Raw genomic sequence first — 19,210 nt, 5'->3', positions numbered from 1 at the left:
CTGACACTCACCCAATTTTTTTAAACTCTTTCTTACAATAGTCCCACACATATCGAATTTTTTGTACTCGAATAAATTTTACCTGAAAAAAATAAAAAACGTTTTTATTACTTTACTATCACAATGTTCTAATTTATCATTTTGGGGTGACTCACTAAACCAAAAAAATATGGTAAATGAATTTAGACTATAAACTATAAATTAATGGCCTCAGTTGTACAAGCGGCAGCTGTTTATTAAACTGACCAGGATCTAAAGCTTAATTAACAAAATGTATGTTATAATGTATACAATGTTCTCAAATATCTCTTCCAAATGACCGTTGTGTATATGCACTATTGTATTTTTATTATAATTAATACATTTTACTACTACTGTCAAGAATTCAGCCTATTTTTACATATTGTACATTTTGGCACAATGTTAAGTAGGTGACGTCAAACAAACAAAATAAAAAATATGGCTAATTTTATTATCTCCCTGTGTGCTCTTTCAATTACATGAAATAACCTTGCTTTCTCTTTGGCAATCTCCCTTTGGCACTTTATCATTGAACAGGTATTGAGTGGGAGGAGGTTCAGCACTTTTCATCCTTCCTTGAGCCATCTTGTAGCTGATCATTGCCCCCTCCCCACTTCTCGTGTGCAGCACCTCCAATGTTTTAACTTCAGATACACATTTTACCATCCCAGAGAAGAGTTCAGAGGTGCTGTACAGGATCAGAGGTAGTAGTGAGCACCGCATTGCAAGGGTGAATGTATCTAAACCTTTCCAGGCACTCTTGCTTGTCTACTAATATAGAGAATTTGTTCATTTGTTACTGTTCTATAACAGTACTGCATCATTATTTTTTATGTTGAATTGAATTAGTAAAGTACAAAATTATTTTTAAAAAGTTTGCACCACTGCCGCATCAATTGTTTTTTCTAAAAAATGTTAAGCTCAAATATCTGCATACCTAGGGTTGCCGGCTATTCTCTATAAAAGTGCTGGATGACCTGTAGTTGATAGCACAGGTGGTAGGCAGGGTTATACAATGGCCCCTCCCCAAACCTCTACCTTATGTCCGATCCTTGACCTCACTATGGGCTAGATTACAAGTGGAGTGCTAAATTATTGCAAATGTGCTCGTTTGCAGGCGTGTGATAATGAATCAGCCATTACAAATACCGCAGTAGCAATTAGAGCTTATAAAATTAACCAGAGATCTGATCTCTGGTTAATTTTATAAATATGCCCCGAATGCCCCCAAAATATTGTCTAGTGTTTTTTTACTAAAAAATAAAGATAGCAGCATCTTTATTTTTTTAATAAAACAACTGCACTAGTCAGTATTTTGGGGTTAAAGTTGGTGGGAGTGGGGTGTTAGAAAAAAATCAGCACTAAAAAGTGCCTTGAACTGTGTGTTTCTAGTAAATCAACATGCATATGCTGATATTCATATATATATATATATATATATATATATGTGTGTTAATATGTGTAAATACACATATTGTCACATACATATATATATACAGTAAATATATATATATATATATATCACCAGCACCAGCTTATCCCCTTCGTTGCGCTTTCTCCCCAAACATTAAATACATACATTCACAAGAAACCAGTTGCCAACAATATAACTCCTCTTTCAAATTTAGTAAAACTCATGTCATATGGCTGATTTAAAAATGGTGACTATTTAATCCACTTGAAACTAGATTTAGATAAATAAAATAGATTGGTCAAGGAAACTGCACCACCCTCTGCTAAAAATAAGCCAATAAATCAATACAACAGAGGGATTTATTGTCATGTGACTCATTAAATATGTGTTTGATGTAAAAATGACAATTATTCTTAAGTGTTAAAAATACTAATATATATTATATTTAAGTGTCTACATAAATATCTGCTTGATGGGACATTTTAACCCCCCCCCCTCCATACAGGATACCCATTTCTCTGTGTGTCTAGGTATGAAGTAACTATTTGCTATATTTGGGGCTAATGCTTAATTATTTGCTATTCTAAACATGTTTTTTGACTCCAACATTCAAAGGGGCAGCCTTCTGGAATTCAATTAAACAAAAGAAAGGGGGCTGTTCCTGCAGGCGGGGAGATGTTTGCCATAGAAATAATGAGAGCTCTCTGTTACGTAAAAGTTTGTAATGGAGTACGAAGTACATAGGGAGACCCTGGCACATGTTTAAACTTAAACATTAAACCTAATACAAATCAAATTACGCTGTATCTTACATTTGCTGCTATTTTTGTTTGCATAGGTTTTCCTTTAAGAGTAATTTGTTTTTTGAGTATTTTGATAAAAGATCACCTCCTTTAAGTTGCAAGAAAAAGAGTGGGATCCGAAAGGTGGAATTTTTTTACAGAATTACGTAGGGATTCATATACACCCATGGAACACCCATGTCCAGCTCATTTTACAAAACCCCCCAACAATTACGCTTTGTATTTTGTACTTATAAGTACGAATGTCTATGTTTTTTTCCAGTGTACTTAAATTACAAATTACAATGTGCATTTTTAATAAGATTTATTTCTGTGTAAATTTCATAAAAATTTAAAGTTTTTGATAAAATACGAATTTTGGTGAACAATTTTGTTGCGATTTTTGATGTACCTTAACACTACAATTTTTTTCCTGAGTATTTTTGTGTAAATGGTTCGATTCATTTTGTATGATTTTTAAATTACGACTTTTATTGTACACATTGGTAATGTATACATCTCTTTTCCATACAAAAATGCAGTATATGCCCCTTAACGAAGACACCCTGTTTTCAAGGTAAAAAATGGCTTTATATAATTCCACCAGGAATTCTTACAGAATCTTAGCAGCCCAGAAAGCTTTTTAGAATCGGACCCTTAGTGTCTTGTCAAGATTAAGACATGGGCGGGAGAGGCACCAGAATTTTAAGGGCCAGAAGCAACATCAAACCTCTGTATATCATCATCAGTTGTGGGCAGCAGATTATTTTAGTGTGAACTATTTTAGTTTCATTTTTATCTCAATGCTAAAAGGCAAATAAAGGTTTACGTAAGCTTTAGTTACTTACTTTCATAGCAGGCTTTCGAATTGCTCTGTTTACAATAGAATTTTTGTCTGTGATGAGGTCATCAGAAAGATAATCTTTAAAAGCAGACACAGTAATCCACCGTACCTTTTTTCTAGTATATTTCTTTTGTTCATCCTATGCAATGTTAACAAAAACATGTAGATAATTAGAGTACACTGTGTTAATAATGCCAAATAACCATTCTACAGAACCACACCAGGAACAGTTATGATTGGCTAATACATTCAAAATGTTAATGTAGCTCCTACATGCCAAGAAAAATTGGTGAAATAACCGTAATTGCTGTAAAACTGTATATCAGAGATATGACTGATCTTCAAACAGACACTCCAGGAGAAAAAGAGAAAAAAATGCATATTCCACTAACAACAATATCACAATCTAGAACCAATCTTTCAAATCAATAGTTCACTATTAGTTACACTGTCCTGTATTGTTCATTATATGTTACAGATATTGTAAGGAAGAACTTTCTACATTTATACAGTTGGGTATTTGGTGTTATTATGGGGTTCAAAAAGTTGAAAATCTTCATATACAGAAATATTATAAAGTTTATAAATATTTTGTAACACACGGTTAGATTACGAGTTTTGATCGCTATAGGGAAATTAACTAATGCAACAAAAGTGGCGTTATTTAATCCCCTATAGCACTGCCATTACAAGTTTTAAAAACCAGGCTTGTGCGGCTGATATGGCTGCGTTGAGCTCCATACCGCACCAAAAACAAGCGCTGTATTTGATGTGCTCGTGCATGCTTCTTCCATAGACATAAATGGGGAGGGCATTTCAGAAAAAAACACCTGCGCTTGCGGAATGAAAAGCTCCGTAACGCAGCCCCATTGATGTCTATAAGGAAAGAAAACTAACGTTTAAACCTAACACCCTAACATAAACCCTAAGTCTAAACACCCCTGTTAGGCTTTTTTAAGGGTTTTTTGGGTGGTTTTTTTTTTTTAGTTTAGGGTTTGGGCAGTAAAAGAGCTGAATGACCTTTTGAGGGCAATGCCCATACAAATGCCCATTTCAGGGCAATGGGTAGCTTAGGTTTTTTTATTTTGGGGGGTTGGTTGGGTGGTGGGTTTTACTGTTGGGGGGGTCTGGTTTTTTTTTACAGGTAAAAGAGCTGATAACTTTGGGGAAATGCCCCACAAAAGGCCCTTTTAAGGACCATTGGTACTTTATTGTAGGCTAGGGTTTTTTATTTTGAGTGGGCTTTTTTATTTTGATAGGGCTATTAGATTAGGTTTAATTTTTTATTTTGGATAATTTTGTTTATTATTTTCCATAATTTAGTGCTTATTATTTTTTGTAACTTAGTTTTTTTGGTAATTAGATACTATTATTGGGATTTTTTAATGTGTATTTTAGTTTAATTTAATTTGTAGTTAGTTTAATTTTAGTTTAATAATTATATTAGTTTAATTGTTAGTTTAAACTTATTTTTTAAAAATTTGACAGGTAAGTTTTAATTTAATTTAAGATAGAAAAATTGTAATTTTAATATAAAGTTAGGGGGGCGTTAGGTTTAGGAGTGAATAGTTTAAATTAGTTTATTGAGATGTGGGGGGCTTTCGGTTTAGGGGTTAATAGTTTGATTAATTATATTTAGTTGTGGGGGCTTTCAGTTTAGGGGTTAATAGGTTTAATATAGTGGCTTGCGGTGTAAGGCTTAATAACTTTAGTATAGCGGGGGCGATGTGGGCGGACGGCAGATTAGGGGTTAATAATATTTAAATAGTGTTTAGGGGTTAATAACTTTAATATAGTGGTGACGATGTCGGGGAGTGGTGGAATAGGGGGTAATATTTTTATTTAGTGACGGCGATGTCGGGAGCGGCATATTAGGGGTTAATAAGTTTATTCTAGTGTTTGTGATGCGTGAGGGCCTCGGTTTAGGGGTTAATAGGTAGTTTATGAGTGTTAGTGTACTTTTTAACACTTAGTTATGAGTTTTATGTTACAGATTTGTAGCTTAACACTCATAACTACTGACTTTAGATGGCGTTACATTTGAAAGGAGAGATAGTAAGTAACACAAGGTGCAGAGGTGCCTGCGGTTTATATAAAAATAAACTGTCTGAATACAGGATGGGCCGTGGACTCACCGTGTCAAGAAATAAATAAATTTATCAGGTAAGCATAATTTTTTTTTCCTTTCTAATGACACGGTGAGTCCACGGATCATCATCAATTACTGTTGGGAACCAATACCCAAGCCAGAGGACACAGATGATAAGGGAGGGAAAAGACAGGAACCTAAGCAGAAGGCACCACTGTTTGAAGAACCTTTCTCCCTAAAGAAGCCTCAGCCGAGGTAACAGTATAGAATTTATAGAATTTGGAAAAAGTGTGCAAAGATGACCAAGTTGCAGCCTTGCAAATCTGTTCCACAGAAGCTTCATTTCTGAAGGCCCAGGAAGAAGAAACAGCCCTTGTGGAATGAGCTGTGATATTCTCAGGAGGTTGCTGTCCAGCAGTCTCATATGCCAAGCAAATAACGCTCTTCAGCCAAAGGGAAAGGGAAGTAGCCATAGCTTTCTGACCCTTGCATTTCCCACAAAGGCAAACAAACAATGCAGAAGACTGACGAAAGTCCTTAGTTGCCTGCAAATAAAATTGTAGCGCTCGCCCAACATCCATATTATATAACAAGCGTTCTTTGTGAGAATAAATATGTGACCTAGGTCACCAGAGGGCGCTCACTATGCACAACATATGAAATAGAGTGAGAAATTAACAACATAAACTCATAACAATAGTGTTTTGTATAAACGCTGCTATAAGACCAAACAATTGTGCAATAACAAATATTAATAATGGAAAGGGGAACCTCATTAAATGGTGTTAGATTCAATGTCCATATGTGGTTGGCAAGATGTTAAATGTAGATTCCTTGAGGTCCTATGGATCCAAATCGGTCCCAAGGCTAGGGAAACTTTCCCACGGCTGCACTCTGCACAACGATCCCAGATAGGAAAACGTGTTTGCTGAAAAGATGAGAAAAAGAAGAGAGGCGCACAAATGTGTGTATCAATCGGTAAACCTCGGCATACACTCCAAGTATTGTGTGCACAGGGTACTTACAATTTAGCACAGCACACCAGTGTGCTTGTGGAAGCGGGCTGGTACTCAGAGCTGACCAGCTGGCTCTCTCCGGCTCTTTCCTGGAAATGACGGCTTTCCTGTATGATAGACTGTCTGGTAGTGGTATGCTTGTATTCAAACTCCAGGCTCAAGTTATATTAAAACAAATTTAAAAACTTTTATTGCACAGGGTTGACAAGCACATAATAAAATTGGTACATAAAATATTGCTACGCGTTTCTCGGCCCTCCTGGCCGTTTCATCAGGCATATAAAATGAATTAAAAAAAACGGCTTTTTTATTACCGCCACTACCAAAAAAGGTTTGGTAGTGGCGGTAATAAAAAAGCTGTTTTTTTAATTCATTTTATATGCCTGATGAAATGGCCAGGAGCCATTAGCCCGGTTTTTCAGATTCCAGTCAGATAACATAACCTTGGTAGCTTATATCAACCACCAGGGGGGAACTCTGAGTTCCTTGGCCATGACAGAGGTGGCCCGAAATTATTCAGTGGGTGGAGACCCACAACTGCTGTCTTTCTGTGATCCACATCCCAGGAGTAGACAATTGGGAAGCATATTTTCTGAGCAGACAGACTTTTCATCCCGAGGAGTGGGAACTTCATTCGGAAGGCTAACTGAGGCTAGGCCAGAAGAGCATTGAAGATTGCTCTCAGCTCCAAGATGTTTATGGGCAGGACTGACTCCTCCTGGGTCCATAAGCCCTGAGCCTTCAACAAGTCCCATACTGCTCCCCAACCTAGAAGGCTGGCATCTGTAGTCACAATCACCCAGGAGGGTCTGCGGAAACAAGTACCCTGGGAGAGATGATTCTGAGAAAGCCACCACGGAAGAGAGTCTATTGATGGCTGACCTAGATCTACACGTGAAGACAGGTCCGTATAGTCCCTGTTCCATTGACTGAGCATGCATAACTGCAGAGGTTTGAGATAGAACCAAGCAAACAGAATGATGTCCATGGAAGCCACCATCAGACCGATTACCTCCATACATTGAGCCACTGACGGCTGTGGAGAGGACTTAAGGGCAAAACAATAGTCGAAAATCTTTCTTTTTCTGACCTCCGTCAGAAAAATCTTCATTAACAGGGAGTCTATTATCATCCCCCAAAATACGAGCCTTGTAGCTAGAACCAGAGAACTTTTTTTCTGATTCACCTTCCATCCGTGGGATCAAAGAAAAGACAACAAGATCTCTATATGAGATTCTGCTTGTTGAAAAGATGGTGCCTGAACCAGAATGTCATCCAGATAAGGTGCCACTGCAATGTCCTGAGATCGAAGCACAGCTAAAAGAGCCCCCAGAACCTTTGAAAAAATTCTGGGAGCTGTGGCAAGGCCGAATGGAAGGGCCACGAACTGCAAATGATTGTCCAAAAAGGCAAATCTCAGAAACTTTTGATAGTCCCTGTGAATGGGAACATGAAGGTATGCATCCTTTAGGTCTATGGTTGTCATGAACTGACCCTCTTGTACCAAGGGAAGAATGGAGTGTATAGTCTCATTCTTGAAGGATGGCACTCTGAGAAACTTGTTTAAACATTTTAGATATAGAATTGGTCGAAAATTTGCCTCCTTTTTGGGAACTATGAACAGATTCAAGTAAAATCCCAGACCCCTTTCCTCAAAGGGAACAGGAACTATTACCCCCAGGACGGCAAGGTCCTTGACATAATGTAAGAACACCCCTCTTTTTATCTGGTCTACAGATAATCTGGAGAGGAGAAACCTGCCTCTGGGAGGAAAAGATTTGAAGTCTATTTTGTATCCCTGGAAGACAATGTCCACCGCCCAGGGATCCGGTACATCTCTTACCCAAGCTTGGCAAAAAAGAGAGAGTCTGCCCCTACAAGATCTTCTCCCGGATCGGGGGCCAAACCTTCATGCTGACTTGGAATCAGCTGAAGGCTTTTTAGATTGCTTTCCCTTATTCCAGGACTGGTTGGGCTTCCAGGAAGGCTTGGCTTGATCTTGCTTGGAGGAAGAGGAGGAAGACTTGCCTTTAAAGTTACGAAAGGAATGAAAATTACTCTGACATCCATTCTCCTTATTCTTTTTATCTTGAGGAAGAAAATAACCCTTCCCTCCTGTAATATCTGAGATAATTTCTGCCAAACCAGGTCCAAACAAGGTCTTACCCTTGTAAGAAATAGCCATGAGCTTAGATTTAGATGAAACATCCGCAGACCAGGACTTCAACCACAAGGCCCTGTGGGCTAGGACCGCAAAACCAGAAATTTTGGCTCCCAGTTTAATAACCTGTAAGAAAGCATCTGTAATGAAGGAATTGGCTAACTTGAGAGCCTTAATCCTGTCCTGGATCTCATCAAAAGGGGTATGCGTCTGAAGAGATTTAGACAACGCATCAAACCAGTAAGCTGCAGCACTGGTAACAATGGCGATACACACCGCAGGTTGCCATTGTAGACCCTGGTGGACATACATCTTTTTTAGTAAAGCCTCCAATTTTGTATCCATTGGATCTTTAAAAGAACAACTATCCTCTATGGGAATAGTAGTCCTCTTGGCTAAAGTAGAGATCCCTCCTTCTACCTTAGGAACTATCTGCCACGACTCCTTAATAGAATTCACTATAGGAAACATTTTCTTAAAAATAGGAGATGGAGAAAAGGGAATACCAGGTCTTTCCCATTCTCAAGCAATATTCTCCGCAGCACGGGCAGGAACCGGAAAAACCTCCACCGTGGAGGGAACATCAAAGTATTTGTTCAATTCATTAGACTTTTTAGGATTGACTACGATAGTTGTGTCGGAGTCGTCCAAAGTAGTCAAAACCTCCTTAAGTAATAAGCAAAGGTGTTCTAACTTAAATCTAAAGGATACAACTTCAGCATCAGAAGAAAGAATTACACTGTCTGAGTCTTAGATTTCCCCCTCAGATGCTACAGACATGTCTTCTTCCTCAGGCTTATGGGAAGGGACACTCTGGATAGCCAGAACTTGATCAGAAACCTTACTAACTGTTTCCTTAAATTTCCTTTTACGCCTTCCCTGCAACATTAGGAAAGCTGAAAAGGCCTCAGACACTGAAAGGGATACCTGGGAAGCAATGTCTTGTAGAGAAAATCCTACAGGATTGCAAGAGGAAACACAGGGCACTGTATATGGAGACTGAAAAAGTTGGGACGCTTGAGGAGAAAGCTGCGGTATATCTGCAACAGGAGACACCTCAACAGCATTTGCCTAGGATAATGGTGGCTCATGGTCAAATATTTTATCTATATAACAGTTCTCTCAATGCATGAAGAACAATAAGGAACTGGGGGTTCCACCTGAGCATCAAAACATAACTTACAAGCAGCAACTTCACCTGGGATAATGGTTTGAAAAGCCTCTTGATCTATCTTATGTAATAAATAAGGATAAAGTGTAAAAAGTCTTTTTTTTTAAATTAAAAATAAATGTGTATTGTTTTTTTAAATAGAAATGTGTGCTAGCACAACAAACCAAAAAGACCTCAGGCTACCTATACACCTCAGTAGCTTTACTGAGGTGCCTACCTGTCCTGCAGCTCACAGAGTGACTTTCCTCACAGAAGAAACAATCCCCTTTTCAAATACAGAGCGGTTACAGAGCCCTTACTGCCGAGAAAAACGGCTTACAACAGTAATCTCCATGACCAAAAGTTAAAGTATAAAAACTACTATAACACACTGAGCCACCATAAACCTCACAGTTTCAATGCCCAAACTGCCTAAAAGAAACCCCAAACATGAAGGTTTAATAAAGTCCCATATTAAATAAAACAGCTTTTAGCTGTAACAAGTGCCAGCAATCTCCTTGCAAAAGAAAATTAAAATGGCACTTACCTGAAAGTGCTGTCCGGCAGCAGGTCAGTTCACCTGGTTTGAGAGGGTGCAGCACCTCACATGGACCTGTGAAGAGAGAAAAACTGAGTAAACCTACTCAAGTTTTCTAGTTAGGGCAGCAGATTCTTGAGAAAACGCAGTGAGGATTGTACCTCACAAGTTCTCAAGTGCTCAAAAGCCACCACTGCCCTACTGAAGAGACTGATGTGGACTGGGCTAAACCCCAGAAAGGAACAGAGTAAGCTTACTCTGCTAAAAAAATAATAAAATCTTGATTGAAGAAAATTTCTCATTAGACTCCTAAACTTCACCTCCTCCTTGCACTACAGGCAAAGAGAATGACTGGGAAATTCTGGGTAGAGGAGTGATATTTAACAGCTGTGGTGCTCTTTGCCTCCTCCTGCTGGCCAGGAGTGATATTCCCAACAGTAATTGATGATGATCCGTGTACTCACAGTGTCATTAGAAAGAAATAGATGCACTTTTGTACCTATAAAATAACATATACTGCCATCTTAACTTCTGTTCTATAATCTAAGTGTTGTTATATACTGTTTAAGACACATGTTTTAGAGACTTGTAAAGAGATTAATGATAAAGCCTATGGTTCTCTTGCTTGTCATTTACAGTATATAAGTGTATTTTTAGCTATATCAGAATTTATCTTTTATGATATAAATTAAATGTTTTGTTGTCATCAGGAGGTGGAGTTAGGGTAGCCATTTAAAATAAGAAAAATATATTTAGCAATTTTGGTTGCATTAGAAAATAGGTTAATAAGTGCAATCCATTTTTATTTATCAATATATTTGAGTATATTCATATATATATATATATATATATATATATATATATATATCGATTGGACTATATAATCTATTAAAAAGAATGAAATATATTTTTAATATTTTCACATCTATATTAACACCACTAATCATTTCATATTTATGTGTTGTTTTTTTATAAATTGCTTGGTTATTGTATTTGCACACAAAATAATTTAGTTTATGCCTCAGAGAAATCAGTGCCAATGTACAAAAAATATAAATAACTTACATGTTTGATCATTATCTGGTTAGCCTGTTTAGTTTCTGTTTGTTTTAACTGTTTATGCTTTTAGCTTTGAATTAACTTAGGTTTTAATTAAAAGTAGGTTTTTCACTTTTTTCTATAATGCATGTAGTGTATCTTTCCACTGTAGCGATACCGATATGCCATGTCAGCAGTACTAACTCTCCAGCATTTTTTTTTTATATATACATAATTATTGGCTTAAAATACTTAGTTTCAAATGTGAAATGCTAAACTTTGCTTAAAATTTGACTTGTATATCCTATTATAATACAGTAATGACGTAGAAAAGAATGTGCAGGAAACTGGTTGTTTAGAGATTTACAGTGATGTCTATATTTACTTCTTGCTCAGTGTTGTAGTTTACTAAGGGGCAGAACCTAGCTACATAATCAGATGCAAAGTGTAATATTAGGAAGCTCTGTAAAGTAAAAACAAAAAGGTTGTTGTTTTTTTTCTCTTTTTAAGAAAAATAATGCTATTTTGAAATAAACGTACTTACTGTGGTTCTAAGTAAAACAACATTGGCTTTTTCTAAAGATGATTGCACACAGTTGGACCAGACACTCCATTCTGGCTTCCAATAAAACAAAAGAAGAAGAATTCCACCAGACAAGATGTATCCAATTACACATAATATAATCCAAGGAGGGCTTAATCTATAGCCAAAAATGTCCTGTTAAATAAAATAAAAGTTATAATTTCAAAGAAAAAAATCATATAAATAAAAATGAAAGACAAGTTGACAGTGTGGAGTGAGGAAGACAGAGATGAGGAAAGAAGAGAACAGTAAGAGAGAAAAGAGCAGTAGGAGAGAGGAGAAAGTGAGACATTTTAAAGCAAAACAAAGATGAAGAAAGAATAAGAGGGAAGGAAAGCTGAAGAGAGAAAACATAAACAGGGATAAGTGAAATTGAGAAAGAAGAGATGCATTGTGGGTACAAACATCATTTCAAGAAAACATTTCTAGATTTAAAAAAAAGGCTTGTACTGCATTGACAGAAAACATTGCTCATTATGGGCTAGATTATGTGTTGCGCTCCTATTATGATTTGAAAATAAAATGTTAGCAAGCGAGCGAAAACCAGACGCAAACAAGAAGTGGCCGCGTTAAAGTATTCTCCCATACACTTAAATGGAGCATACAAACTGCAAAAAAACAAACAAAAAAAAGAATACCTAGGCTCATACTCTAACTCGATCACATGCACTAACCCAACATGAATATATATATGATTTTTGGTAAAATATATATCTATATGAATATATATGTATACATATGTATCTATATTTTAATGTATATTTACTGTATATATTTCACATTACAATTTTCTTCACTTACAGGAATAAATACATATGTACACACATATAAACATATATATATATAAATATGTACATATACATACTTAAACATGTGTATGTATGTATCTCTATATTAAAGCCATTTGCAAGACTTTTTGTTTTCCAAACACCTGGTGCCTTTTTGAGCTCTTATAACTTTTTAATGCAATTTTTTAAAATATGGTAATTTTTATCAGACAGTGTTATTATAAGCGCAACTGTATTGCTAAATGTATTTTTGATGTGTTTTCTGCAACTTTTTTGTCTTGCGTAACAGTTTGCCAGTGCTCTGAGGTTAACCCGACACGTGTTAGATTTAACTTGTATATTGTTTATTTCATTCACTTTCACACAGAAAACAGATATTATAGTTAAAAGGTAAAGTAATAGCATAATTATAGCAAATATAGTTACATTAAAGGACCAGTAAACACAGTAGATTTGCATAATCAACAAATGCAAGATAACAAGAAAATACAATAGCATTTACTCTGAATTTCAAATGAGTAGTAGATGTTTTTTCTAACACATTTTAAAGTTATGTATAATTCCACTCCCCTTGTACCATGTGATAGCAATCAGCCAATCACAAATGCATATACATATAGTCTGTGAATTCTTGCACATGCTCAGTAGGAGCTGGTGACTCAAAAAGTGTAAATATAAAAGACTGTGCACATTTTTGTTAATGGAAGTAAATTGGAAAGTTGTTTAAAATTGCATGCTGTATCTGAATCATGAAAATTTAATTTGACCTGAGTGTCCCTTTAAAGGGATAGGAAACCCACATTTTTCTCTTTCATGATTCAGATAGAAAATGCATTTTTAAGCAACTTTCTAATTTACTCCTATTATCAAATTTTCTTCATTCTCTTGCTATGCTTTGTTGAATGAGCAGCAGTGCACTACTGTTTTTAACTGAACACATGAGTGAGCCAATGACAAAAGGGATATATATATATGCACCCACCAATCAGCAGCTAGAACCTAGGTTCTTTGCTGCTCCTGAGCTTTCCTAGATAAACCTTTCAGCAAAGGATAACAAGATAAGGAAGCAAATTAAATAATAGAAGTAAATTGGAAAGTTGTTTAACATTGTATGTTCTATCTGAATAATGAAAGACACATTTTGGATTTCATGTCCCTTTAAGAAACATAATGGAGTAACTTAATCAGAACCTCTTTATTTTACATTATAATGCCAAAAGGGATGTTGTCTTTTAGTTAGTAGGAAAGATTTATGGGTTAAAAGAGCACAGCATGATAATGAGTCCTTGCATAAGTGCTACTCCTTTGTTCTATAAACATACGATTGATATAAAAATATACCAAACATCACAAACCAAAACAAATGTGAAAATAAATGTGAAAACAAAAAGTTCATATAAGGATATGTGTATAAACATACACCTTTTGTTTTTGCACACCATTCAGTTCTAATTACAGGGTTTAGTTAAGGATTTAACTGTAATGATGCTATCATAAACACTGGCACTGCCAATATTGAAATCATTTTGATTATAATCCGAATGTAAATAATCTGTCAGATTCTGGAAGCTGCTTATCTAATTAAAGAAGAGGGTAATGTTGATATATTGCTCTGCTATTATCCTATCAATATCTTTTAAGGAGGAATTTGCTATTTTGGAGTTAAAGATAAAATAAAAACTTCATTCGAAACATACTTGAAAGATATGACCTTGACCATCCTTCATAATGTCATTTCTTTCGTATGATGATGAGTCCATAGGAATTCCATAACATGTGGGATATACTTCCCATCACTAGGAGGAGGCCAAGAGCCCACACAAGATCTCTAGTACCTTTCCACTTCCCCCTATCCTTGGCCTCCCAGGAGGAAAGGCTGACAATCGAGGTGCTCCAGCTATTTTATTAAAAAAATGGATTTCATGGGAGCTCAAACAAATGTGAGTCCCTTAACCCCTGATGCAGATTTTTTCAGTAAGAAGAGATCAACAGAAAGAAGATTTCAGCTCACTGAATGAGACAGGGCATAGGAATACCTTGTTCTGTGTGCAGCATCTCCCTATGGGATTTCAGCTGTAACTACCCTCAGGTGTCACAGGAACATGTCCCTTAGCCTCCCCCTGTGTGAAAACAGGTATTTCCTCTCAGATCCTCTGCTCTACATATACAAGCACTGGATGGGCTCTCCTGGATACAGCAACAGACATCACATTGGTAAACTCATCGGAGGGGTACTTCAGTCAGGTAAGTGGCTACATCACTCATACAGCCCATAGGCTATCAATAGGTGCTTGACACACTTTTTGAGGTAATTTCTCACAATAAATGATCTAATCCTTTATCAGGAAACTCTGATAGAACTGGGAACCTAATAAACCCTCTAAAAGCATTTTTAATCACTTTTTTACTCAGTTTTGAAAACCGGTGTATGTCGCTTTAAAGGGACACTAAACCCAGTTTTTTTTTTTAATGATTCAGATAGAGCATGCAATTTTAAGCAACTTTTTAATTTACTCCTATTATCAATTTTTCTTCGTTCTCTTGCTATCTTTATTTAAAAAGCAGGAATGTGATGCATAGGAGCCGGCCCATTTTTGGTTGAGAACCTAGGTTATGCTTGCTTATTGGTGGGTAAATGTAAGCCTCCAATAATCAAGCACTATCCATGGTGCTGAACCTAAAATGGACTGACAGCTAAGATTTACACTCCTGCTTTTAAAATAAAGATAGCAAGAGAACAAAGAAAAATTGATAATAGGAGTAAATTAGAAAGTTACTTAAAATCTCATGCTCTATCTGAATCATGAAAGAAAGAAAAAATTGGTTCAGTGTCCCTTTAACCCCTTAATGACCACAGCACTTTTCCATTTTCTGTCCGTTTGGGACCAAGGCTATTTTTACCTTTTTGAGGTGTTTGTGTTTAGCTGTAATTTTCCTCTTACTCATTTACTGTACCCACACATATTATATACCGTTTTTCTCGCCACTAAATGGACTTTCTAAAAATACCATTATTTTCATCATATCTTATAATTTACTATAAAAAAAAATATAAAATATGAGGAAAAATTGAAAAAAACACACTTTTTCTAACTTTGACCCCCAAAATCTGTTACATATCTACAACCACCAAAAAACACCCATGCTAAATAGTTTCAAAATTTTGTCCTGAGTTTAGAAATACCCAATGTTTACATGTTCTTTGCTTTTTGTGCAAGTTATAGGGCCATAAATACAAGTAGCACTTTGCTATTTCCAAACCACTTTTTTCCAAAATTAGCGCTAGTTACATTAGAACACTAATATCTTTCAGGAATCCCTGAATATCCCTTGACATGTATATATTTTTTTTTAGTAGACATCCCAAAGTATTGATCTAGGACAATTTTGGTATATTTCATACCACCATTTCACCGCCAAATGCGATCAAATACAAAAAATCGTTCACTTTTTCACAAATTTTTTCACAAACTTTTGGTTTCTCACTGAAATTATTTACAAACTACTTGTGCAATTATGGCATAAATGGTTGTAAATTCTTCTCTGGGATCCCCTTTGTTCAGAAATAGCAGACATATATGGCTTTGGCGTTGCTTTTTGGTAATTAGAAGGCCACTAAATGCCACTGCGCACCACAAGTGTATTATGCCCAGCAGTTAAGGGGTTAATTAGGGAGCTTTTAGGGAGCTTGTAGGGTTAATTTTAGCTTTAGTGTAGTATAGTAGACAACCCCAAGTATTGATCTAGGCACATTTTGGTATATTTCATGCCACCATTTCACCGCCAAATGCGATCAAATTGAAAAAAAAGTTAAATTTTTCACAATTTTAGGTTTCTCACTGAAATAATTTACAAACAGCTTGTGCAATTATGGCACAAATGGTTGTAAATACTTGTCTGGGATCCCCTTTGTTCAGAAATAGCAGACATATATGACTTTGGCGTTGCTTTCTGGTAATTAGAAGGCCGCTAAATCCTGCTGCGCCTCACACGTGTATTATGGCTAGCAGTGAAGGGGTTAATTAGGGAGTTTGTAGGGAGCTTGCAGGGTTAATTTTAGCTTTAGTGTAGAGATCAGCCTCCCACCTGACACATCCCACCCCCTGATCCCTCCCAAACAGCTCCCTTCCCTCCCCCACCCCACAATTGTCCCCGCCATCTTAAGTACTGGCAGAAAGTCTGCCAGTACTAAAATAAAAGGGTTTTTTAAAAAAAAGAAAAAAATTTTTTAGCATATTTACATATGCTAGGGTGTAGGATCCCCCCCTTAGCCCCCAACCTCCCTGATCCCCCCCAAAACCGCTCTCTAACCCTCCCCTCTGCCTCATTGGGGGCCATCTTGGGTACTGGCAGCTGTCTGCCAGTACCCAGTTTGCAAAAAAAAGTGCTTTTTTTTATTTTTTTTGGCTTTTTTCTGTAGTGTAGCTTCCCCCCCCCCACACAGACAATCCCCCACCACCTTGCTGATCTTTTTTTTTTTTTAATTTATTATTATTATTTATAAATTTGTGCATTTTTTATTAATTCATTTTCTGTAGTGTAGCGGTTCCCACCCGCTCCCTCCCCGTGCACGCGCCCGCCCCCGCCCTCCCGTGCACGCGCGCGCGTCCGTGCGCGCCCCCGCTCGTCCCCCGCCCACGATCCCGCCCCCCCTGCACATAACCAGGGCCATCGATGGCCGCCACCCGCCTCCCGGTCCGGCTCCCACCCAACAAAGCAGGGAGCCACCGATCTCCGGTGCAGAGAGGGCCACAGAGTGGCTCTCTCTGCACCGGATGGCTACCAAAGGTTATTGCAGGATGCCTCCATATCGAGGCATCACTGCAATAACCGGAAAGCAGCTGGAAGCGAGCAGGATCGCTTCCAGCTGCTTTCCACACCGAGGACGTGCAGGGTACGTTCTCAGGCATTAACTGCCTTTTTTTTGAGGACGTACCCTGCACGTCCTCGGTCGTTAAGGGGTTAAGAGACCTCTGCTCACAGCAGTCAGTGGTCCCCTCAGAAACACAGCAGTTGTGGTGGCAACATAGAAGGGTTATTTTTTGTTTTTAAACAGTTTTACTGGTTTTTACTTTTAAGTACTTTGTTTATGCCTGCTGTAGGCCTGGGATCATTATGGTGATTAGCTCTGCCCCCTCCCATTGGCTCTCTTTTCTCTTGCTATCTGCTCATGTCTCTGGGCAGATTAAACGTTTTACAAATGGATAACTTCTGTGTCTGCATTTTTTATTGTTCCTGCCTGCAAAAGGTTGTTTCCTGGGGGTAGGGGGAAGAGTTGCTCAGTTTGGTTTAGAATAGCTTATAGTGAAACTTTCACTGTTTTCTCTCATTGCCTGTTCTTATTTAAACCGGTGTCTGAGGTGTATTAGAAAGTGGCTATAGTAGACATTTTTGCTACTCATTTAATTTATAACTTTTGTTTTTCATTATTCACATTGTTATAGCTGAACAGTATTGTTATTTGTATGCAGTCTAACATGTCTGTTCCCCTGTGATTATATCAAATTTAATAGAAGTAAGATGTACAGAAAATACCTCTGTGCAGTACCTCTATATATTGCAAAACTGTTCCAGTCTGTAATATTAACCAGCTATGCAATAGTTGTGCTACCTCACATTGTACATGGAAATTAGCCATAAGCCATTATTCTTGAAATGGGTCTCTGTTCTGCTCCAGTGCATATTCCACAAAGAGCAACCTCTGATCTAAAATCAGTCTGCATAAAGCAATGGCAGAATATTTGTCGGTTAGCTCCAATTTAGTAACTTAGTAAACGCAATATAGTTTCTGTTCTGATAGAACATAATAATTGCAGGTCCTGTACTTGCTAATTAGATGAATTTTTTGTATGTAAAATAGATTAAGGGGTAGATTTATCATAGTGTGAGTGGACATGATACAATGTAGTGTATCACCGCACATCAATAAATGCAGACAGCATATGCTTCTGTAATAGCCAATGAGGGTGACGCACTGATGTAAGAGAAGGTGTGTGATTATTTTAACAAATAGTACCAGCATTGATGGAACTCTGATGGATCGTGATATGCCTATTAAATAGCCTAGCCACTCATTCACGTATCAGTCTCTGAAGAAGGACATATTATAAAGTAATCCTTTGAAACACGTTAGATTGTTTTATACCGGATCACCCGGTTTTCTTGAACTGCTTACGCTTATTTGGAGGCATTGGAAATTGTTAAAAGTGACTGGACACTTGTCTCTGGAAGTTGCTTAGTAAAGCTATAACAATACCTCATATTTGTTTCAGGATAATAAATGTAAGCAGGCATTTTATTGTTTTTATTGTGAATAAAGTGTGTTGTTGTAAACTGTATCACACTATTTGTGGCTTTTTCTTTACATATTTCTAACTTTGGGAGAAAAATCCTTGGGAGCTCTACCATACTCTGGGGAAAGAAAAGAAAAGGATTCCATATCCGAGAAGCAGAAAAGACACTGATCCATACGGATAATTTGGAAGCCTACCATATACCAAGAGGGGAGTCGGTTGCATCTATTCAGATAATAGCATTTACCACAGAAGTGCTCCCCTGCAGTGCTAACATCTTACCTCATAGGATTTAATGGGAAAATTCAGATATATACACACAAAGCGAGTTCATAGGCTTACATAAGAGTGATAATTGGAAATATTGTCTAGAATATTGTATAGAGGATTTTTATTTGACTGTATATCCACATTGAATAATCATCTACTTCAAGTTTCCTTTCCACTCAATTGTCAACATTTAGTTATATATATGTGCTTAGGTTCACATTTA

General features: G+C 37.1%; 1 protein-coding gene across 1 annotated transcript in view; it reads right to left on the bottom strand.

Annotated features, from left to right (window-relative positions):
• Positions 1-19,210, bottom strand: part of LOC128657504 (probable cation-transporting ATPase 13A4) — a 186,812-nt gene that overhangs the window by 137,812 nt on the left and 29,790 nt on the right. The window contains exons 2-4 of the mRNA XM_053711871.1: positions 11,598-11,771; positions 3,066-3,200; positions 12-82 (exon numbers count right to left, since the gene is read on the bottom strand). Coding sequence (XP_053567846.1) covers positions 12-82; positions 3,066-3,200; positions 11,598-11,771 — 380 coding nt within the window. The remainder of the gene's footprint in view (positions 1-11; positions 83-3,065; positions 3,201-11,597; positions 11,772-19,210) is intronic.

The sequence above is a fragment of the Bombina bombina genome, chromosome 4 (assembly GCF_027579735.1).
Source record: "Bombina bombina isolate aBomBom1 chromosome 4, aBomBom1.pri, whole genome shotgun sequence".
NCBI classification, from domain to species: Eukaryota; Metazoa; Chordata; class Amphibia; order Anura; family Bombinatoridae; genus Bombina; species Bombina bombina.
Note: the sequence above shows the minus strand (reverse complement) of the source record. Positions and strands in the feature narration are given on the sequence as shown.